The sequence below is a fragment of the Monopterus albus genome, unplaced genomic scaffold (assembly GCF_001952655.1).
Source record: "Monopterus albus unplaced genomic scaffold, M_albus_1.0 scaffold85.1, whole genome shotgun sequence".
In the NCBI taxonomy this organism is placed as follows: Eukaryota; Metazoa; Chordata; class Actinopteri; order Synbranchiformes; family Synbranchidae; genus Monopterus; species Monopterus albus.
Window position 1 is genome coordinate 1,427,342 of NW_018127965.1, and position 23,756 is coordinate 1,451,097.

Consider the following 23,756-nt stretch of genomic DNA (forward strand, 5'->3'; position numbering starts at 1 on the left):
CTCCCCTTGCACAGCTTAGTCACACAAGCAATTCATACACACGCTCTAATCCCTCAGGGAAATGTGTGTGCATCCACCTGAAAACACATGATGGAAAGAAAATAGTACCATCTAAAATATCAGTAACTCCTTCAAACTTGTCAGTTTCTCCCTGCTCGGCTTTTGATGTTAAAAGACATTTTAAAAAATTATGTAATCACATGCTGGTCCCAGATGTAAATTCAGTCTTACAGACAAATACAGATAAAGACACGCAGTGTCACACTATACGAAGGCGCAGCACACACTCCCACATTTTAATTAGCGGCACTTTATTGCAGAAAGCAGTAAACCGTGGGTTAATTAATCTCTACAGTCTGTGTTTCTGCTGCCAAACCACCTCAGGGAGGGGCCCAGGTTGGTCTCGACTTTGTTGAGTCAATCTGCTGAGAAACAGAAAACAATAAAGTTGAAAATCTTGAGAGGTGACAAGGGAAAGGTCATCATTTTAATGTGCTGTTGAAGGCATTTTCTCACGCAGTTCACTGATGGGCAATTGCCGCACGATGAATGTGGAACGCCAACTATTTCTGCCAGTATGTGGTTGTGTGTTGAGTTCAGCTTCTCATTACAAATCCTCTCATGACTGTATGCAATTTGTGGCTTTGCTCTGTAGCCTTTTGTCAGCAGGCAGGCCAAGCACCATCTCTCTCTCTCTCTCTCTCTCTCTCTCTCTCTCTCTCTCTCTCTCTCTCTCTGTCTCCCTCATTCTCCATCACCCCTCCTGGGTGTGTCTCTGTCAATCGCTCTGCCATTTTTAGGGACACAAACCCAAATTATCATAACTAGCCAAAAACCCTGCTATTGTCTGCTTCCTGTGCACATGACGTCAGCACTGGCGGTTCAGGGATAGGATGACTGGGCTCTCTGTGCACGTCAGAGCCACTTGGAATAGCAGAATAGAGAAGGGAAATTCAGGAATGCAGATTCAGAGCGTGAACCCACAAAGGTACTTCTAATCCTCCTGGCGTCTCTGCAGTAAAGGGCAAATGGCTGATCAGATTGCTGAAATCGAGGCTAGACATCCTGCAGTAATAAACCTGCCTGTGAGTGGGAGTAGATTGCTGAGACAATCAGATGCTGGTCTAATTTCACAAGCAAAACAGCGGCTGATTTGTCTTCATCATGGCCAGTTGTAAACATCTGTATTAGCCTGGATGACTGCTTTATTTGCTAGATATGTAGGCCAGTGCAAAGGAGATGATGCTGCCCAGTGCCCCCACTGTTAAGTATTCAAGCAGATGCACACACTGGCAGGTACCACAAAACTAATCCTTTTAAGTGTGGATCTGAACAGCAGGGTCACAGCAGGTCTCGTGCCCCTGTTGTGGGTGCTGTTCTCACTTCTGCCATTCATTTCCTACTCCGGGCAACACCTTTCTGCACCTTCTCTGTGACTCTTGGTTCCATCCAAATACCCCACCTCATTTTTCTGTGTTGGGGACTCCCAATATATCTTTTGATTATCAACTGCTCACCTCGATGTCGGTTTAAAGACTGTTTCTGAACATTTGCATTTTGCTCCGTTGCTCACACTAGCATGTATGTGCAGCACTAGCACAGTAGATAAATTTATTTCGCCACAATGTAAACATCTCAAATCATTCTTGCAACATCACGTCTCCATCGAGGCAATGTATGTTCAGTTTCACTCAGTTTTCCCCAGTGGTGGAAAGTAACTAAGTACATTTACTCAAGTACTGCAATTATGTACAATTTTTGAGGTATCTCTATAACTTTAGTTACTTTTCAGAACCAATACAGAAATTACAGTATAATCATAAGATTTTATTGATCTCAGGTGGAAGATTCACAAGCTACTCAGCAGTCTAAAGTGTATGCATATAAGTTCTTTAAAAGTAGCTCCCCCCTTACCAGCTGCAACATTAAATAATGCATCAGTATTTATAATTCAATAATATGATATACATTAATGTGAATGTGCCATTCTGCATAACAAGTACTTTTACTTTTACTATGTTTTGATGCTAAAATTTTGTACCTTTTAATTAAGTATCATTTTAAATGTAAGACTTTTACTTGAAACGGTATTTTTACACTGTGGTGTTGCTAGGTGTGATCAGTTTCAGCAAAGTGATGTTTACTTCTCAGATTATTTCATTTGAATATTTTTTATAAGTATTTTACAAGCAGAGAGCAAACACTGAAGAAAGGCCAGACAAATGTCATTTTCCCTTTCTTACCAAGGATTTCTTACTATTGATTATCTTATGTTATTTTGTTGGAGGTCTTAATACATTTCTACCTCCTTTTTTTTTTTTTTTTTTTCAGAGTCCACTGTAAATGTGCTCCATGAAGGAATCGGCTGCAAATCCTTTCAAGCCTACAGAAAGTGAGTATTTTGGTGTAGTATTCCTGTGATAATTCCCCCACACACTTTCACTCCCCTTTTTGTCTCATCCTAATGTGTGTCTCATCATTTCTCCAAGTTTCTCTGGTATTTCACCCATGATTGCAGCTTGTCAATGGATTAATGTCTAGCAGGGACATAACAGCTACTGTAAATTATCGTACAACACTGACAGTTATAAGATAAAGCTTTCAGTTGCTGCTGGTGTGTTGTGACTTGCAGGAGATGGGCCTGTCTGCTCTCACCTATGCCTCAATGCTGTCAGGATACAGCAGATCACCAAGTGCAAAAACGCTCCAGACAGAAAGTCTTGCTGTCTAAGAGAAACTGCACTGAGACTGAACAACAGATTGTCGATGACTGAGTGGCAAAATTGTTGTCTGCAGTTGAAAGAGCTCAGGTCATGTCATTTGACGTACTGAACAGACTTAAAGCTCCTCAGACAGTATGGATGTTTTGTTTTTGCCAGCTTGGAGTCTACGCCTTCAAAGAGTGACTCATTCCTCAGGCTGCAGTACTGTTTGACTTGCAGGGCAACATGAGAGCAAAGAGACAGCGTTAACAAAGGAGACAGACTTTAAGACTGCCAGAGGGAAGCTGAAGAGAAAAGCATTGTAAATGACCAATTTGCTCCATCTGAGTATAGTGAGACAGTTTGTGATAATGATCTCAGATACCATTACAAATAGCAAGAAATCAGTCAAGCTGCTGTTTTATTTAAGTGTTTAGTGAAAGTACAACAAAATAGCCCTAACATTTTACCACTTTATTTTCCACAAAGATACATCTTTAAAACGGTGACAATGGCATTCATTTGAGTGAATCAAACTGACACAGTTGGGAGTTGTTGAGGAAAAATAGTGTTAAAATGCACTTGTGGTAGTAATGCTCTCTCTCACACACACACACACAACACACAAACACTCACAATTTTTCAGTCAGTGCTACAAAATCTCATTTCTAGCTCCTAGTTTGGTTTGCACCACCATTCACCTCAATGCTAGAATTAATTTTCAACATTACTGTACATACAAGGTTTCCTCTCGAACAGGAAGCAGCTTCAGGCAGCCGGCTGAATAACTGGTCCTCACATCCGCCGAGCAACACCAGGCTTCTTTCTCAAGTGTTCTGCTTCAACATGTTTCTCCTCACTCACACACACACACACACACACTTCAGTCTCCTCACCATCACTTTGCCGCTGTAACATCCTCTTATTGAGGTTTCAGGAAATTCATTACTTTTTTAATACCAGGGACTAGATGGCACTCCCACTGTCGCAGCCTCCTTGTGTTCGGAGGGTTAGTCTGATTTGCCATCATTTCAAAACACAAATATATAAACAGTTTAGAAAATATGCACACAGGCAACAACAAAAAAAAAAAAAAAAAAAAATCTGAAGCATTTGTTTCCACAGTGCAGTTTTCTATTTTCCTCTCTTCCGCAGTGCAAAAAATGAAAATGAGGAAAAAACAACAACAAAATACAATAAATAGACTTCCTCTGTTATATATTTCTGTGTTTATGCATATACATATGTATATTTGTAATACTGGTTCTCTACATGAGCACACAGCTCTTGGCCCGGTCCTTCCTTATGGCCGGGGCTTGGTCCATTTGGTCAGTCCGACCTGGTAGGGGCAGCTGTGAAACTCGCTTCAGGCCTCTGCGGGAACTGCTGCGTTTTAGCTGTGGCTTGTGCGGCTGCCGCACTGACGCGAGGGTGGTGATGTGGAACACATCTCGAACGCTGTTCTCTGAAACTTTGGAGGTGCACTCTACATAGGCCACCGCCCCCATCTGTCGAGCTATCGTGCTCCCCTGCAACACAAAACAGGCGATGCAAGAGATTAACAAAGTAGATTTCTTTAATACAGCATCTTTTAAAAGAGAAATTAGTGCTGTACAGTATGAACAAAATGGGAAAAAGGAGGATACACAGCATTTTATGAGCAGTGCTACAAAAACATCTGCTTTAACGTCTTGAATTTTTCTTGAGCTTCTGCTCCTTTCAGTTCATTTTAGTGGCTTTGTGTTCTGATTTGTTTCAAATAGAGCTTCTGATCATGAGTTTCTTCTCTTGTATCCTCAGGATTTTTGTGGTTACATTAAAGCTACTGTGTGAGCGCTTCATAAAGAAATGGAAATTTTACAATATGCATGCCATCCTTTGTTGTGCCTTAGCATAAGCAGTCACTTCATCTCAACAGGAGGAGACTAAAAGTCCCCTAAAGTAGCAGCAGCCCTGAGACAAAGATCTAAACCACTGACTGAATGTCAATGATCTAAACATGTCTGAAGACAAATGAAGCTCCTCCATCAGAGACATGAATAATGAATAAGGCTCTGACTCCTCAGTGGCAACAGAGCAACAAGGAGCAAGTCCACTGGACATGGTCTATGCAGCTATTTAAAGAGGAGAGACTATATTTTAACTCCTCCAGCACTAGAGCCTACCCCTGAGGAATGTTGCAACATGCCCAGCTAATTGAGGCTCTAAATTGTTTTCTTGAGATCAAATCGGAGTCAAATTTAATTTTCAAATCCCTTGCCCTCTCTCTTTGCTACAATACAGTGCAGCCATCTCTTTTATGATCAGACTTTAAACCCACGTTCACATAGGACCCACACATGAAAAGGTTGAGACAAAACTGCATTTCCCATGAGCCTTATATCGCACGGTAAGCAAGCAAAGTTTATTTATATAGCACCTTTCTAAACCTGCGTTACAAAGTGCTTTCCAGTAAAACATAAACAAATAATAATAATAATAATAAAGATACCTAAGACCAGATAAAACACATCTATACAGTAAAATAACAAGAAAAATACAGTCAAAACAAATACATCAATCAATAAAATTGTCGAAGGCCCGTGAATACAAATGCATTTTAAGAAGTGATTTAAAAACAGACAGGTTCGGAGCAGATCTAATCTCCCGTGGCAGACCATTCCACAGTATAGGAGCCCGAACTGAAAAAGCTCGGTCTCCCCAATGTTTCTGTCTGGACTTCGGCACTTCCAGGAACAACTGGTTCGAAGACCTAAGTGTCCTTTCTGGAGTATAAAAGATTAGTTAAAAGACGAGCTGCTGCATTTTGGACCAACTGTAGTCGGGACAATAAAGCTTGAGAAATGCCAGTATACAGTGCGTTACAATAATCTAGTCTAGTGCTAATAAAGGCATGAATTGCCTTTTCAAAATCACTAAAAGAAAGAAAGTGTTTAACCTTAGCCAAAAGTCTCAATTGAAAAAAAACACAGAGAGCTTTTCATCCCCAATGGATGAGGTTTAAATTTTTTTTTAAATAACTATATGTATATAGTTATAACTCACTATACCCTGAGCCACCTACAAGAAGCAATGAAGTTGTCCTCAGGTGGAACAGCCGAGGTAGAAGGTGTTGTGACGAAAGGGAACGCTTGATCTGAACTTGGGCAGATTAGTCTGGAAATGTCAGGAATTTGTCCAGTGGTAAGTTTCACTGGTGACTCCTAAGATGTGTTGGAATTCAAATTAAAAATTAACAACAGTATAGTAACGCATGTTATTGGCACCAAAATGTTTGTCGTGCATAGCTCTGGCAGCTGCTGTGACACACATTTTCTGCTGTTAGAGGCAAAAACAGTAGCTGTCCCAGACAAAAATAGCGACCGACAAGGAGAAAAACAATAGCTTAATGTAGGCCAGCCACAAATGGTCCCAGCTACTTTACATTAGCTCTGCAGTTTGCCACACCATCTTTTGTTGATGTATCTTATTTACATGAACTGTCTGTTTTTCAGTTGCTGTTTTTTGTTGGAGGCTGCATGCTTTTAGCCTCTGGTGAGCTCTGGAGCAGTGCGGGGAAAAAGGCTCCTTTGTTCTGAGAGCTTTTGTGTGGTGGTGAAAAAGCTCCTCCACTTTTTCTATGTCCAACATGGGAGAGCACAAAATGAACATGCTGAAAGCTGATTAAAATTCACAGATTTACAGAACAGTTCTCCCTCCCCTCCCTTTTCTCCACATTCCCTTGGCTTAGAGGTCATGGCGGCATGTGATAAAAGGGCTCAACTCATTTATCAGTGTCTGTTTTTCTATTCATCCTGCATTTTGAAAATCCCTAAATCTGCATGAATATTTCATTTCAGGGAAAAATGCATCCCTGGACATAAACTCCACTAACCGCCCTTGCCATAAGCGACCTCGCATCTCTTGTCAGCAAATTTTGGTTAAAATGCTAACACCAGCAACATGTCCCCAAGGGGTTTCACACAGCTCTTATTCTGCTGTGGTTGAATGTGTTGCATTACCCCCCTACTCACACCCTTCCTGTGGGACTTCACCAGACAGGCAGTGCCACTGCTGATCCAAGATGGGGGGGGAATCACATAATATTGCTAGCTTGCTTTCTAATTTCTTTCCATTCAGCCTTTCTTCTTTTCCAGGGCACCTCCCAAGTTCCTGTTTGATTTATTTATCCCACCTCTTTCTCCTCAGATATCCATCATGTGCCTGTTCTCACCTGCTCGTGGGTGACAGGGATGAGCCGCTGCTTGGAGAGTTCCCTTAGGGTGTTGACATCTGTCCTCATGTCCAGCTTGCAGCCCACCAGCACCACTTTGGCGTTGGGACAAAACTCCTGCGTCTCTCCTTGCCACTGAAGAACCGACAGAACAATGCATGGCTGGTTAATGCAGAGCTTCCTGAATTTCTCTCAGGATCAATAAAGTATGTTTATCTTAACTGGTGAGCTGAGGTACAGTGATGAGCTTTGGCTTCTCTGACACTGGATACAGTATCTGAGCTTGGGGAAAATGAATGCTCTCCTGATGAGACATTTGTTCAATTAAAGGGTCAAATGTCATATGTACATTCACCAGCCACTTTATTAGGTACACCTTTACAATTCTATGCAATTCAATGCAACTCTGACTCGACATCTGTGTTTATGAAGCTAAATGTTATATTTTGGTGAAATTGTCAAATGTATAAATTCAATTATATATACAGTATATTATTGAGGTCACAGTTAAACGTGGTGCCACACAGGGCTACATCTATGAGAGGATCAGAATATTAGGAACACCCCTGAATATAATGTAGTCCAGTACAACGCCAGCTTTAACTATGACCTCAATAATAAATAATTCTGTTGAAAATGTGGGTTTTTGACCATTTGATCCTTTTTATTTTAGTTATTTATTGTGAGCTTTGGTCAACTGGATGTTTTTAAAGTGCTATATAAATAAATTTGATTTACTGGACAAAATAAGCAATCTCAACTTTTTTTTTTTTACTTTCATATTTTTGGCACTGGAAAGGCTAAACAGACCAATTAATAAAAAAAAAAAATCTAGACAAAATAATTAGTTGAAGCCTATTAAACCAACCATCCAAAACCTAAATATACTGAATTTACTTTTACAAGACAAAGAAATTAGAGCAAAGGAATATTTGGCATTTTTGCTTTACAACTGACTGAAAATCAAAATAATTGATAACTTTCTGTAAAATTTTCTGTTGATTAATTGGCTAATCATGTCAACTAGCAGTGTTACTAAAGGCACATCTTCTCGTAAAGGAAAGCTCCAAGTAAAATCGTTACACAAGATTTAAAAAAAAAAAAAAAAAAAAAAGTTAAAATGGGCGGTTATTCATGGCAGGGTTCAGGTTTCTGCAGCACCTGAAATGAGTTATGCGTACCTCATGCAGCCCCTGCCAACAAATCTATTTCAGGTTCTGTACAGAAAAGGTTGAGCAGTCTTCTCTCTAAAATCACCCTGAGATTAAATGTCACTTCTGAAACTCAGCTGAATCAACACAGTCTCTCCTCCTTGCAATACAAATGCATGACGGCACCCGAATGCCCTGAAATGTTCCACATGCCGTGTGCAGAATGTCAGGAGGTCTATTCATCCTTCACTTTGAAAACAACCTTTGACCTTTAAGGCCCATCACTATTCTGCCAAGAACATCCAGTCAAAAGTTTTGATTGTTTAATCCTCTTTCCTCCCCCAGCTGTCAACCAGCAACCTTAGTGACCTTCTTGTTTCTAGAGCCTAATTTGGGACGGTGACTGTGCAAAAGGTTTTCCATGTGCTCCTGGGCTTCAGAAATTACCAGGGTGACAGCTTAGGGGTCTGGGGTCATGGAAGCCCCCTGCAAAGGGATTCATGGGAAAACCAAAAGCTTGACGGCAGTTCTGCTTCCCTCTGCTGACAGAGTGCACTGAGGCTTGTGAGATGTTTTGTGGGTTTAAAAAGGTGTCTTGGGGTAGATCTTAAGTCTACAAGGGCATTTTAGCAGGTCTCCTCAGACCACTAAACATGTCAGCAAGTCAGCCAGGAAACTGTCTTAGACCTGCAAGGATTATGGTTCAAAGGCAAACCCACACACACGGCTTTAAAATGGGAGAATACAAAAAAGGCACAGACCTGTTTTACACATGCACGTAAACATGCCCATTAAACTGGGTGTCACCTAAGGTATACTGCAGTATTTCACAATTCATGTGTGCATTCAACTGTAAAAACACAACCATGGCCGTAAACCTGGGCCAGCCAGTACCACACATTATCTACAAATGTTAACTCCCACCATCTGGCCAACTGTTCTGCATAAAACTCAATTTCAGAAGTCTACAGAAAGGCCATTTCTAGTACTTGAACAGGCTGTGCAACATCTCTTTAATATGGTCAGTTTGTGAGTCTGATATTCCTCTTGATCCCACTCAACAGGAAACCCTCTGATTCTTCACTCTGATCTTCTGCTCCTCATGAGGGTCAAGTAACCATGGATGAGATAAAGATTGGGTGGTGCTCTATTGTTGAGCCATGAAAATACCAGGTGTTGGCACAGAAATCGGAGTGGATAGAATATGCTGATCAGGAACGATGAATGGTTCTCTGGTGTCAGAGCAGAATGCTGATCCCAAGTGCTGAGAGAAAACAGGGAAAACCAAACAAACACTGACCTTCTTTATGACACTGTCCAAAGTCTCTGGGCGGCTGATGTCGAAGCAGATGAGAACCGCATCTGAATCAGGATACGCCAGTGGCCTCACGTTGTCGTAATAAGAGGAACCTGTGGACACACAATAACGTGGTATAAAATCACCCCTGAGAAATCCCCTTTGTGTTCTTGTGTTAACCTGATTTAACCCCACAGGATTCTCCATCCAAACCATATGGTTTATTCCATCAATTAGAGCCAAACTAGAAAGTGATTTAAAGGTCATGGGTAGCCCAGGGGCTGTGACATACACTTGGACATACTGAGGCTTGAATGCTCCTGCTCACACTCTGCAGATGCAAATGAGTCTTGATCTGAACAGTTGTGTGCACATAGCTCAGTATCTTCATCTCTTAGGCTTCCACACAGCTGTAGCCTCCCTTTATCACAGTGCTTCATGAGGAATGTTGAGAGGTTACTCAGAGATGCACGCATAGACCACACACACTCCCCAAAGTGAATTATAGTGGGTTGAGGACCAGAGGACTTGTGCACACTATCCATAATCTTCTTGAGACAACAGCGAATGCCAACGCAAAGGCTAAACTAAAGGTTGAACCCCTTAATTCTCTCAACTCTTCCCTCTTCCTGTCTCTCTTGCAAATGGTCCTTAATTTAAAAATTTCCTTGTTTTCCTGACAGTGTGACATTCACATGCACTCACCCACATCTACCCACTCTTGCTTTTCATTTCTGTACCTTGATCAAATTTGAAGGCAGAGCGGCGCCTCTGTACTTTCACGAGCCACTTGGTTACACAGCTTCTGCTCTCTTAACAGCTCTCATTAGGAGGCTTGTAAAAATATCTGGGCTCTCTGGGAAATCTGGCTGTGGGTGTTCTGTCCTGCTTCCCCTGGGAGCCGGTGCAGACCTGAACTCCTACATTTTGATAGCAAGAGAACCTTTCCAGCACACATTTATCCTTAACTCATTTTTGTTGACAATTTACCGCCACATAGAAAAGCTAGGAATTTTTTGAAGTATGCAAATCACATGCTGTAAATGGATGCAGCACAGGTATATATAAAATATCTCCAATATTACATTTAATTCCTTAAAGTCATACAAACTGATAATTGTAGAATTTGAATTAGTAATTATAGAATATGAATTACCTCTGCACTTGAAGCTATTGTGCTTCATACCAGAACAGACACTACATGCCTTTATCTGACAGGGTAAATGTCTACGTGGTGCCTGTAGCACCACGTAGCTTTGTTTTAGCTTTGCTATGTTCTCTTTGTTAATGAGGGACTGAGTCTAAGAGTCTATGACAATAGCTACACGCGACCCATAGCCCCCGTCATTCAGCTGGGTGTCCTGTGGTGACCTGCTCCCTCCCGACAGAGCAATGCCACAGGCTGCACATTCAAGATCGATGATTTTTCTGTCTCCAAGTGAGTGAAACCATGTCCATTCATTTTTTCCTCCAAAATGTGCTTTGTCATAAAGGTCTAACAAACATCGTCAATACCCATACTACATTTAAAGAGTCTTTATAAAATGTTTTTAAATGTGAACTGGCTTGCAGACTTCTTCTCTCCTTTTATAGTGGCATTAATACCACTGCCAATCTGCATTACCACCCTCTGCAGCCAGCAGAAATACATAGCCCTTTGTCATGGCGAATATCTCAGATCGTGTGTAGCAGTGAGAACCAGATATTTTGTTCCACCCCAGTTCATTCTAATGACATTTGCTCACCAGAAATATTAAGCCTTCTGTGATTTGTGGCCTATAGAGTATGTGTATTAAACAAGTCTGACTCTCTGTACACGGGACGCGCATACATACAACGTACTGATACAACTCTTAAAAGGCAGATTTTTACTGGACCTAATGTCTCACATTGTGGTTACACAGATTCATTGTTTTAACAGCAGATCTAGTTGTAATGACAGGTTATGGATGGAACAACATGTTTCTGGACCCCTGTGGGCTTGTGTATTTTTATGCTTACAGGATATTAAGAGGAATTTATTGTCCCTTCATCTTATTAACACAAGACAGCTATTGTTTTGACCTGCTGGGAGAGCAGGACTAACACACACACACACACACACACACACACACACACACACACACTCTCTCTCTCTCTCAACAAAGCCCAATCACATGGATGCCAAGTCCAGCAAAGCACACATTGTACAACAATGAGCTCTGATTGGTAGTGGTCACACATGAACTGCTGCAGCTGCTGAAGTTGTTCTTTAGTATTTATCACAGTGCAGCAGACCTGTACTGATGTTAGAACTGAATAAGAAAAGAGCCAGAGTATGTGGAGGTTGGGGGGGGGAGGTCAGAAAAGACTTGATGATGCTGCAAGGACAAGGTGGCAGATGCATGTGATCAGAGAAGCAACTGGGGAATTAATGCAGAATCCACATGATGAGAAAGAGATTTAAGATGAAGGAAAGTTGAGTCATGATGCTTGTTCAACTTAAGATGCAATTAGTGGCTGGAATGAGGCAGTCTGGATCAATTTGTCAATCCCAAAGATCTAAATGATTGACAGGTCACAGTCATGACAGGCCTCAACACGGCACAGCGCACTCCTGCTTGGATCGACAGGGAAGCTACCTCAGCACTTTTGCAAAGTCAAGAAGAAGTCCTCTGAGGCAGAGAGGAGGAGAAAAAGCGGTGTTTAAAAACAAGGCAAACAGGCACAAATAAAATCCAATCACCACAATGATCAGGAACATGAGGAGGACAGGAAGAGTTTCCTCCTGATTGTAAATTACATCACCTCTGCCACATGAAATGCACTCGCCACCCCTACCAGTGAAGACACTGGAAGGAATGGGGGAGAGGGGGTGTTTGGGTAGCTAATGAAAGCACTGGACTCTGCAGTACAAATCAAATAAAGAGGTATGAGAATTCTGGCTTGGCGATTGGTGGAGCTGGCCTGTGCACACTGACTGTGAGGTGGAACAAAAGGTCAGCCGAATTTCAGACAGAGGCAGAAGGAGATGGATGGGCCAGAGGGTGAAAGAGGGGAGCACAGCCTGGCAGGAAACACTAAAACCCACCACGTCCATCAAGGAACGGGACATTGCCACACAGTGCCAAGGACAGGCATAAAACACCCCTCACAAAACCTCCTCCAGCATTAGCCTGAATTCCTCTTGCAGTGGAAAGTGGATTTCTGTCTATATTTCCACAGGGCTAATTAGTGCTAAGCCACGCTGCAGTGCTATGCAGAAGGCTCTGCCGAGCAGAAGTGACAGATCTGGGAGGAAAGTGTTCCTCGCCAGCCGTCAGTCGAGCTTCATCAAAGGCCAGAAATATCCCAGAGGATGTTAAGGTGGACAGGTACTTAGTGGAGCGCTAATGTACAGTAATAAGGCTTGAGGGTTTGTGGTATGACTTCATTTAAGTCTCCTGACACTCTCCCAGAAGGACAATCTGTCTGAAACTTGACAGCTCGCTTTCTGCTCTTTCAAACCCTCTTCTGTGGGAATTTCTGTTTTATGAGGGCAAACGATAAAATAAACTTAACAACAAGGCACCAAAGTTGCAGTTTGATGGTGAAGATTCTTCAGGAAACCCGTGAAATTGAATGTGCATCAGCATCTAACAAAGCCTTGTAGTTTTCAGTGCATTAACACCACAGCAGGATTTCTTCTGTTTGTTGCATCCTCATGGCATACGCAGCTAGAAAGCAAACCATTATGAGTGAGAGGAAAGAATAGTCTTTGCCTCGAGGCGCTCTGATGTGTCTATGCACATATGGCAGGGAGTCAAAAACAACTAACAGCATCATTAGGCACTCTGAAAAACACCCAGACACAAAAAAAGGCAGGATACAAGAAACCAAATCACCAAATAAATGAAAACAGTGTGATTAAGTTAGTCACAACGTTAGAAACAAAACACATTCAGCACCATATACAGTTTTTTTTTTATTTTCCTGCAGCTGTTTTTCTCTTGAAATCTACCTTCAAAGCAAAGGCAAAACATTTCATTTTGTGGTGGCCGAGTATCATAGCAACCTGGAGGGATGCAAATGGCTTCATTGTGAAGCTCTGAAAGGAAGGAAGGAGGACGAGAGCAAGGAGAGCGAGGGGATCGCGGAGGCTAATGACTCCAGTGCACTGCCGATTAAAGGAGAGAGGAAGAGGGTTGGAGCACCATCCTTATAAGAGATTGAGCAAACTTCATAGCTGAAGGTGTGATCTTTGTGTCAACTGTTGTGGCTCATCTTCAATTAAGGTTGTGCTCAAACAGAGATAAACAGAAACTGGTGCCAGGAGGAGGTGGAGTTACTTTGGCCCAGAGCACCATTCCACTGTCTAACACAGCATGTGTGTTTAAGCCTGCACAAAACCTTCAAGCCTTCATTCCCATATCCAGGATTCAATACAGTCTGCACATTTTGTGCCACTATTTCATTGGCAGAAATTACAAAACTACACTTCAATATATATGATTTTCATGCCGCTGCAGGAAACCTTTGGTTTTCATTCATTTCATACAATATCAAAAACATTTAGGGGATATTTACAAAGCATGTCACAAATTACTGTCAGGCACGGAATATATTGCAGCACCCCACTTTTTTATTTAGCAGTGTATTTACTAACACTGATGATGCAAATGAACGCAGCCACAGCTGTTTTAATTTGATTACACCTTCGGATCTCCTGCCTGAAGGCTGTTGCGCCATGGGGACCGGGAGGAAGCATGAGTGTAAAGTGTAAATTTACAAGGACTGAACAATAATATAGTTAAAGAAATCAACAAACATTTCAGAACTTCAGTCACATCTCCTGCCAGTCAAACCATCTTTTGTTTCAGTCAGTAACTGAAAGCCTGTAAAAGGCCCTCATATTCTCCCCTGGTGAGTGATGTGATTTACAAATAGCCTTTCTCTCGTCAAACATGTTCTTAACTCAGGTGAGGTCTCAGATGACTAAAAGCTGCTGTGGTGAAAGCACCTGCTTTCTCCTGATGTTACATTTCAGCCACAGCTTCCTCTGTCACAGCGGTGGTAAATCAGGCACTGAGGATATCTGTATACATTTCCGTTCTCTCATTCCTGATTTTTGTGTCCCTGAATGAGAACGCCTTTAAAATACATATTGCATGAAACCCAACATGCATTTCTTTTGTGTGTCTGTAGCAAAACTGCACTGTGACTCCTCAGTAAATATGAACACAAGCAATTTCACTGTTTAGCACCAGAAAATGAGCTGCAAAGCCTTAGTAAATTCCCCCCTTAGACTCTTAAGTCTGGTTTGTTATGCAATCAATAGCAGTGAAGAAAGTCTGAATTAATTCACTTCACCATTATATTGTCATTGTGCGGTAACATAGTTTAAGACCGATTTGCAATAACTCATTTGATGAGACTATAGTACTAAATTGCTGGAGTAACCCGTTAAAATCTGCAAAAACAATCAAAATTACTGGTATTGGCCTTGCTAGTCATAGTGGAAGCCACTCATTTTTTATTTATTTGTGGTTTATTCTGAATCTGTCATGTAAATGTTTCTAATGTTAAGTGTAAGATCCATATCTGAAATGTTGAACCTGGGAGGCAAGATTGAAACTTTCAGTTTACGCAAACACATATGCAATATGCAAAAGGAACAGACGCATTAAAAAAAAATAATTTACGGCTTTGATGAAGTCAACACATGCAAACCTCCACAACCTTAAATAAGTAGGCTGCAAGTGATAAATCCACAGAAGGAAATCATTAAAAAGCTTGTAAAGAAGCAGCCTCATCTGGGTTGCACTAAACTGGGGCCTATATCTTTGGTTGCCTATTGAGTCATATAGGCTACAAGTGTCCAGTATACTGTATATACCACACATACATGCACACACAAAAGCTTCTGATCTGTAATAGCGATAGCTGTGTTAAGTTTTCAAAGGCATTAGCACACAGCCAAGACAGTGGAGGTGGCACTGGGTTAAATGGCCATTAACCTTCCATGTTTGCAGCCTTCACACAAGGGATATTGATCAAAGCCCCAAGACATTCCCTCTGGAGGAAGTGCTGCATTTGAAGGGCATCGAGCACCTTCCACGGATCTGCTCTGAGCTCTGATGTCGAAGAGTTAATGCCTCTGTCTGTCAGCGGGGCAGGCCACGGTACTGACAGCACAGGCAACAGACAGAACAGCCGTTTGCCCCGCTTGAAAGCAAGGTAGGCTAAGGTGTTGCGTTGGTAAGGGGCGTGTTATGTATCATGTACCAGAGAGAGAATGAACTACCATCCAGGAGGGCCAGTTGAAGGAATAGATTTTTTGTTTAGAGCTTAGTAGATGCAAAAACACAGACCAGTCATTTGTAATAGTCACAGACAGGGTTGTGCAACTATCACTGCAGCAGCTGTTTCATCTTTGATCATGAGGATGTCATGGTAAAATAAAACGGAACATTCGAGTTACAGTGTGATCCAGAAAGTATGCGTGCTTGCATGTACACGATTGGCTGACAGTACCTTGCCAGGTAACAATGAAAAATTTGAAAAACTTTTTCGCCACACAACATAGTATCACTCTGGAAACCTCCTCCTTGATACCTCTGACCCCCTCCCGCTGTGTCAGCCCACTTCTCGCATTCAGATGAATGAGAACAGTTGCATCTCAACACCCAGAGTGAAAGTCTGTCTGAACACAGACTTTCCGTCTGTCTCCTCCCTGCCCAAGGGTTATGGAGATGGAGCAGTGCATGCGCTTTCAGTTTGTCTTCACCCACAGCCCTTCTTTTATAATCACACACACACACACACACACACACACACACACTTTACTGAGAAATACAACCCCGAATCAGAAAAAGGTGAGGCAGTGTGTAAAATCTAAATTAAAGCTGAAAGTGATTTGTAAATCAAACGCTTTACTGTCCCAACTGTTTCTGGAATGTGTTGCAGGTATCAGAATCAAAGTGAGTTATTTTGAGCAAAGAATAAACTTGATGAGGTATCACATCAAATAATATGCTGCTGTATTGTTTTGAATGAATACAGGACACAAGATGATTTACAAAATCACTATTTGTCTTCATTTTGATTTTACGTACTGTCCCAACTTTTTTCAAGGTTCTTCTCCTGTTGTTTGATCTGTATCTATCCAAGGCTCTGTTTTGCATTTAAAGATCACTGTTTCTTTTACAACTCTCTCTTACTGATCTACAGATGAGTGACAAGTTAAAGGAATAACCTGAATAAATGATTGGATAAATGATTGGAAGTTAAGTAGCTATGAAAGACTGCTAGCTGTGTGCAGGGCGGATGTGCAGAGCCTGGTTTTAATCACTTTCTGTGTTTTAAGCTCTGCCTTTTCATACCAGAAGTGCTGAATCTCAACACAGCAGCACCAGCAGCAGATTGTTTGACTAACCAAATAACAGTTTAAAAGAAAAAAAAAACAGAAGAGCAAGACAAAGAAGACCAGATGCTGCCTTCAGGATTATTTGCTTTTTGCACAACCTCTTTCACACCTCAAACCAATCAATGTTGGACCCCAGCTGGTTCCGATATCCCCAACACAGACTGCAAGTCTTTTTGCTTTATTTGTTTTTGTCTGGTTGCAGAGCTAGAACATATAAAAGCTAAAAGGATCTCAGAGGGGCAGAAGGCATTTTTAAAAGGATGTAGGCTGGTTGGAATATCCAGTGTCACTGCTCAAAAGTTAAACAGATTGAATAAAAGGTCTTCAGGGCTCTATTTGGTCTGTTATATTTACACACTGTGACATACACAACATTAAATTATATTATCACAGCCCACACTAGGAACTATTTTCATGGGGGCTCTTTCTTCAATGGAACATAACTGATGTGGACTTTTGTTGTCCCAAAAAGCAAACTACATTCCCTTGCATTGTACCAGTGAACTTTCAGAGACTGATATCTCAAACTGAAGCCATCTAGATGGCAAGATACAACTGGAGAAGTCTAAACTTTTAAAAAATATGAGGGAAAATGGTTCACCTTTGTGAAGCCCCAGGAAAAAAGACACAGGCCTATGGTCAAACACAAATTCCTGTCCAGTAAAACTAGACATATCATGCTGAGTAAAAAAAGTAGGCCTGCTATCTGTTGCCTTATACTTTATTTATTTCAGCGATTAGGCAAGTCCCATACGTGCAGTAATGCTGCAGATATTGCATTTAAGGAGCAAAACTGAAAAGTCCCTGTAGTAAACCATCCAACAAGGCTGAAAAAGGATTAGCATTCTCAAGAGGAAATGATATTTGGAGTTCTGTTGAAAATATAAATGAACCGCCAGTTTTTGATGGTGCTGAAATCATCCTGAGCACAGCTCTGTCAAAACCATAGACCGTATAAATTATGGTCGACATGACAGTTACCTGAAGCAAAGCCACTGCAAGTAGATTGCCCCCCTAGTGGCTTTGGTTGCAGTTTACACCATGACACCATCAATTCTGCTCTGAAAAGCTCCCCACCCTCAAAGACTACTGTCACATTATACACACACACACACACACACACACACACACACACACACAGTATTCAGATCCAACTCATTATATTCCTTTTCACCTGTAAAACAGCAGAGATCACCGACTTTATTTCTACTCCTACACATTTTTCAATTTCATACACTCTCCTTTCGAAACTTGTTATCCCGCTTGAGGATTTTCATTAAAACTTGTAATAACCCTGACTGCAGCTTCTCTATTCACCCTGTCTGTATGATATGAAAAAAGCAGCGAGAATATTCAGGCAGTAGCTACACAGGCATATGAAAGAAAAACCTGTGAGTGGAAAAGGACACCAGCCACTCCATCAGCTCCACTTCCATCCATACACAAGCCTATCATGGTGCTATCTATCCCCCAGCCCGCTCTGCAACCCCCCAGGGAGCCCGCCAGCAAGACATGGCATTACATGGAGTGCAATTTCACTTCCACAAAAGCAGCAGCAGCAAGAAAGAGAGCACTGGATCTTGTTTATAAATAAAGTCATCCATAAATGATGGGATCTGCTGAGTGTGTGTGAGCGAGGTGCAGGTGGAGGCTGAAGGATGGAGGTAAAAGATGACCTCTCCTCCCTCTATGCCTTTACACTCAGATGGGTCACAGACTGATGCTGAAAGAGTTTGAAAAGGGCCACAGGGGACTGAGTGTCAGTGTCACAGTTTCAGCTGGATCTTCATTATTCTCTTGCCTTTTCTTTGACTCCAACTCCCCTGTGGTTACAGATCCAGCCACCTCTTCTTGCCCTGCTGTAACCCCAGTGTTCCTGCCACTCTCATCACCTAACCTCACCACTCATTCACCTGTTCCCACTTCCACAGTAGCTCTTTTAACACATTCTCTCACCAATTTTCAGATAGTCTATTGTGCATCTGCCGTAACTTTCCAGCCTGCCTAATCTCAGCCTGTTTGACCACCTGCCTAGCCCATTTGGGATAAGTTTGCCTTCCTTTGCTTGTTTGCCAGGTTCTAACCTCTGCTCTGTATTCATGCTTTGAATAAACCTGAGCTGCCCTTTCATCTGTTTGTATTTGAGTCCTGCCTTTTTGCTTCTATTGTGCATTTACTGAGCCATTACAGCTAGGTTTGGGAGTAGCCAGCAACTAGTCCGTGTGGCAGCTTGCGGTGGGCTGATCAAAGCTGGCCCTGTAGTGGGTTCTATTGCACTCAGCTGAAGGAGGGAACCAGGAGAAAACAGACAGAGCCACAGTCCCCTGGGTGGATTTCCTGCCTGCCTGGTTGACTGAGGTATTCACTGCTGCCGAACAGGAATACATGCCTGGTTTAGAGTCTGGGTGGATTAGTTTGTGTTTCTTATTTTGTAGAAGGCAATTTGCCAAGCACATGAATAGTGTCGGGGAAACAGGGTTAATGGTATTATTGCGTTAGAAACCAAACTACTGCGTTACTTACAGTAGTGACCGTTAACAAGTATGTTTCCCAGAAGAACCAAGTTAAACATTTTCAAATGTATCATTTTATAATTTTCATGTATTTATTAAGTTAGAATTAAGGTGCTGTTATTTGACCATCTATCAGGGAGAATGATTTTGTCCCAGCTCATTGGCCTATGAGCAGAGCTGGATGCTTTGCAACAACTTCTCCAACCTATAAAATCCATATAGTCATTTGTCCCTTCCCCCTCATCCAACCCATAAATTGTACTCCTACAGTAGCAGGAGTAATTGCAACAATTCCCCCAACATTAACAACAACATACATTGCGCTACCAAGCTTTACAAACCTTGGTCATCATGGAAACAGCCATAAACACAATGGCTATGGCAGGCTAGCTAACACTATCATCTTGGAAACTGTCAAATGTATCACGTTACGATTATGAAACCGTCATGGTTTCATTACATTTTGCCACACAAACTACTTGGTTAGGTTTAAGGCACAAAAACTACTTCATCATCATGTTTAGGAGCAAAACATGATGATGAAGAACAAAAACTTGTGAAAAACACAAGCCACACACGCTGGAATTGAACATTGAGTGAAAGTCCTGTGTTGTGCGTACCTAGCCACCCGCTCTAATGTCGTCCTAATGCAGACTTTGTACATCTACAGTATATAATACGTCATATTACTTGCTCCTTTCCTTGTGTCATAATAATGAATATGGTCACTAGATGTCACCAATCTATAACACATAACAGATCCATTTAGGATCAATAACCTCCTACTGCATAAATGAACTCCTCTGTAGCGTGTCCCCCCCGGTAAATGAAGACAAAAGGTTGCACAATTAAAGCATGCTTCCTCCTAATACAATTGAAAATAAGTGTATAAAATCCCCAACAGGAGTGTATATGTAGATGTGTGTTTAGCATGTGACACAGTTGGCATTTGTGTGTCTGCTTCCCCAAGGTCCAGAGTTGCTCAGGTCCCAAGGGTACCACCAATAAGCCTTATTCACAACACAAAGCCTGCTGGGGTGGGGTGATGGGTGTGAGTGGGAAAAGCACAGATGTACACTTGTCCTTCTGTCTACTCCTTCTGTCCCCTTTCCCAGTTTTCAATCTAGTGAACACTTGCTGCTCTCAAAACATGCTCTTAGGCCCCTATTTCTTTGCCTATCGGTTGATGCAGCTGCTGCTATTTCCAGCCTCTTTGTGCCCCAGCTCCACCCCAGCACCCCTCATCAGCCCCCATTACACCTCTGGCCAGCTGAGAAACAGTAGAAGGGGTTACAGGGTCAGAGCTTTTGTGATTCCCATTCACTCAAACACACTGATGCACAAACACATGTATACATGCACTCACAGGTATCCAACATTTTTTTTTTGTATCCATCTGTCTTTCACTTTTATACAAAGCTTGTAATTGCAGGATGTCAATATACTGAATCAGGCAGCTAAAGTACAGCAAAAGGTGCCTGTGGAGTTTCTTGTAAACAAACGAACATTACTTGTATTACTTGCATCCTTGAGGTCTGAATGCATTTCCTTCCTCACAGTGAAAAACATTTTTTTTATATTATATCTCAGTGTTTACCAACTAGCAGGCTACTGTGCACATCCTCTTTGCTTTGTGTATTACTGTCACTTAGTATGTACATTATGAATGAGCACTTGTGTGTTGTGTTTTCGTCCTTCTGTGCTTTAGTCAGTTATTTCATCTCATTTAAATTTTTCAATGAAATATTTTTTTAAGAATAGATCACATGTATTGTTTAAAAAAAGGTAAATACTGGAAGAAAATAAATGGTATTGCTCTCAAATGAATATTGGTGGAATGAATAAAAATAAACAGTAACAATGTCAGTATTGTGCATTCCTATTATTCATATCAATGTATCTAATATCTGCCTTTTTGTATTTCTGCCACCTTTCATGCTCGGCAACAAAACACATCTTTATTTGATCCTTTATCCTCTATAATAAATTCTCACCCTGTTAGCAGCACAGTATGTAGCAAGTCTCAATACAAGCCTGGAGTCAGTGTAGGCCCATCAAAAACCTTACAATAAGTGCTCCTTTTCTTTACAAGGTACCAAAAGACTGCTTTAAACCTTCGCTCCCTAATAATGTAGCACTTACTGTAGATTTTCCCAGCAGCATATTAATTAACTAAGTAAAATCAGCCTATCAGCAGCATAATCTGATATACATGTTTGCCTGGTGCTCAGCATTAATCTGACAGTACATGGGTTGGTTCTCAGCTCACAGCTGTACCTGTGGTCACATTTCCAGGCCCCACGGACAGAGATAAGAGACAGAAGGAGTGGGGAGTCATATGCTCTGAGGCCTCCCACAAGTGTCTGTTTACGAGTGGGTGGACATACGGTCTGCTCAGCACAGTTTACATACATGTAAAATCTGGCAGAACAGTGGTTATATGCCTGTGAGGTGCAGGTTGCATGTCTGTGTGTAGGTGTCTGTGCGTAGGTGTCTGTGCAAGTGAATGTTTCACTGTGTCACTGAGGAGAGCGGATATTCTGTGGTAATTACAGCCTGTGTGTTCCTGTCAGTACGGCTGACTGCCTTTCATGCAGCACCACCCCTGCTTAACACAGTCCCTGACTGCTGGTGACCTCACTGCAGCGCTCCAGTGCCTCGATCAACAAGCTATCAGAGATGGAAAAGAAATAGAGTAGGATAAATAAACAGCACAAAAAGAAGATAACTGACAAGTCCATTTGCAGAGAAGATACATTTTGCTCTCCCACACTAGTTTCCTTTGTCTTTTCATATGTAGCTACTGCACCTTATGGGCAGACATGCTCCAGGGATGGCGTACAGCTGCCTGCCTGCCTGCTTGGTCAAGAACCAACTCCTGGCTGTCCTCCACTTTCCATAATGCCACACAAAGCCACTCAGAGAATCAGGGTGTAATGAAGTGCAACACCACACAAGGAGATGATCATTATTCAACAAGTTTAGCACTGGAGACCATTTGCCAAGAGGAAAAGAAGAAAACAAAAATGCCACACAGAGGGGATTTGTTCTTGTAATGTCAAAATAACTACAAGTATTTATAGTCAGAGGTATTCATGCATCTGTATTTCTGTAGACACCATTTCAGTTATATGCATTCATGTGTGACAATGCAACACTAATGTTTGGTGAGCTGTAAAATACATTTTAGTTATTATTTATTAAGAAACTTGGACATGTAAGGTTCTCAACAATGGCCATTAAAGTAAAGCAGTGACCATTAAATTAAAGCAAAAGGTCACTACATTTACATTTTTTCTTATTTGGAGTTGGTACATCTTTATTTGCATTAGTGGGTGAATTCAGATAATTGGAATCAACGATTTTCTTCCCCACATTTTTACCCTAATTATTCTTGATCATAATCACTGTAAAGGTCCAGTCAATCGATCCAAGGTTATACAGTATGTGGTCTACTCACGTGTATAATTTACAATACAAGACAGCTCAACCACTTCACTATAGTCACCATTCATCATTTCATTTCTAATATGTAAAATGTCTTTGCAGGTTTAACCATTAACGGTAATCCCCGGGATTATCAAGTGCAGCCTGCCCAGGAAGCTATGACTCATCCCAAACCTGACACCAGGGGGATGGGAGTCATGGGGTTATAAGAATCTTGTCTGTGATTCTGTGTTGAGCTCATAAGGCTACAAAGCACAAAATGTAACCCCCTCTGGCCAAAAATATCCTCACAGGCATTCCAGTACCTGCCTACGGGAGATAGTTCTTGTGCTCACACTCGTAAGTAAAAATAAAAAGGGAAACTTCCTTTAAATTTGGAAAGTTGGTTCACAACTGCAGTACAAAATGATACACCTGGCATGCCTTTTAATGCTTTAAGAGGAGTCTACAGCCATGCCTGTGACTCGGTGAGGCTTTAATGAGGCACAGGTTTTGAGCTAAATGCTAACACTACCATGCTAACAATGCAACAAACTGGTATCAGAACCAGAATCAGCTTTATTGGCCAGGTGTGTTGGACACGAGCAAGTTAACTCTGGTACAGAGGCTCTCAATGTGTATGTACATATCCCCATGCAAGGCAACAGCAAGGGACAAGTAAACAATATACCAATATACCAGTATAAGGCTGTGTAGTATAACAACATAAACAGTATAAACAAGCAATAAACAATGCAATCAATACAAAATAAACAGTACGAGCAGGCAATAAACTATGCAACCAGACAAAGGAATGGTCAGGTATTGCACTGGGGGTTATTGTCCAGTCACACTGCCATGGGTTAACTGTTAATCAGAGTGACGGCTCGGGGAAAGAAACTGTCCTTGTGCCTGGTCATCTTGGTGCACAGTGACCTGTAACGCCGTTCAGAGGGGAGGAGTCCAAACAAATTGTGTCCTGGGTGTGAGGGGTGTGTCAATAGATCATTTTGAATACTAATAAAAATGCTAACAACATTCACTGAGCTATCATCCAAAATGTGACGATA

General features: G+C 41.6%; 1 protein-coding gene across 1 annotated transcript in view; it reads right to left on the reverse strand.

Annotated features, from left to right (window-relative positions):
• Nucleotides 1–3,115: 3,115 nt before the first annotated feature.
• Nucleotides 3,116–23,756, reverse strand: part of rnd2 (Rho family GTPase 2) — a 26,894-nt gene continuing 6,253 nt past the window's right edge. Inside the window, exons 3-5 of the mRNA XM_020607418.1 lie at nucleotides 9,367–9,476; nucleotides 6,916–7,050; nucleotides 3,116–4,231 (exon numbers count right to left, since the gene is read on the reverse strand). Coding sequence (XP_020463074.1) covers nucleotides 3,971–4,231; nucleotides 6,916–7,050; nucleotides 9,367–9,476 — 506 coding nt within the window. The 3' untranslated portion in view covers nucleotides 3,116–3,970. The remainder of the gene's footprint in view (nucleotides 4,232–6,915; nucleotides 7,051–9,366; nucleotides 9,477–23,756) is intronic.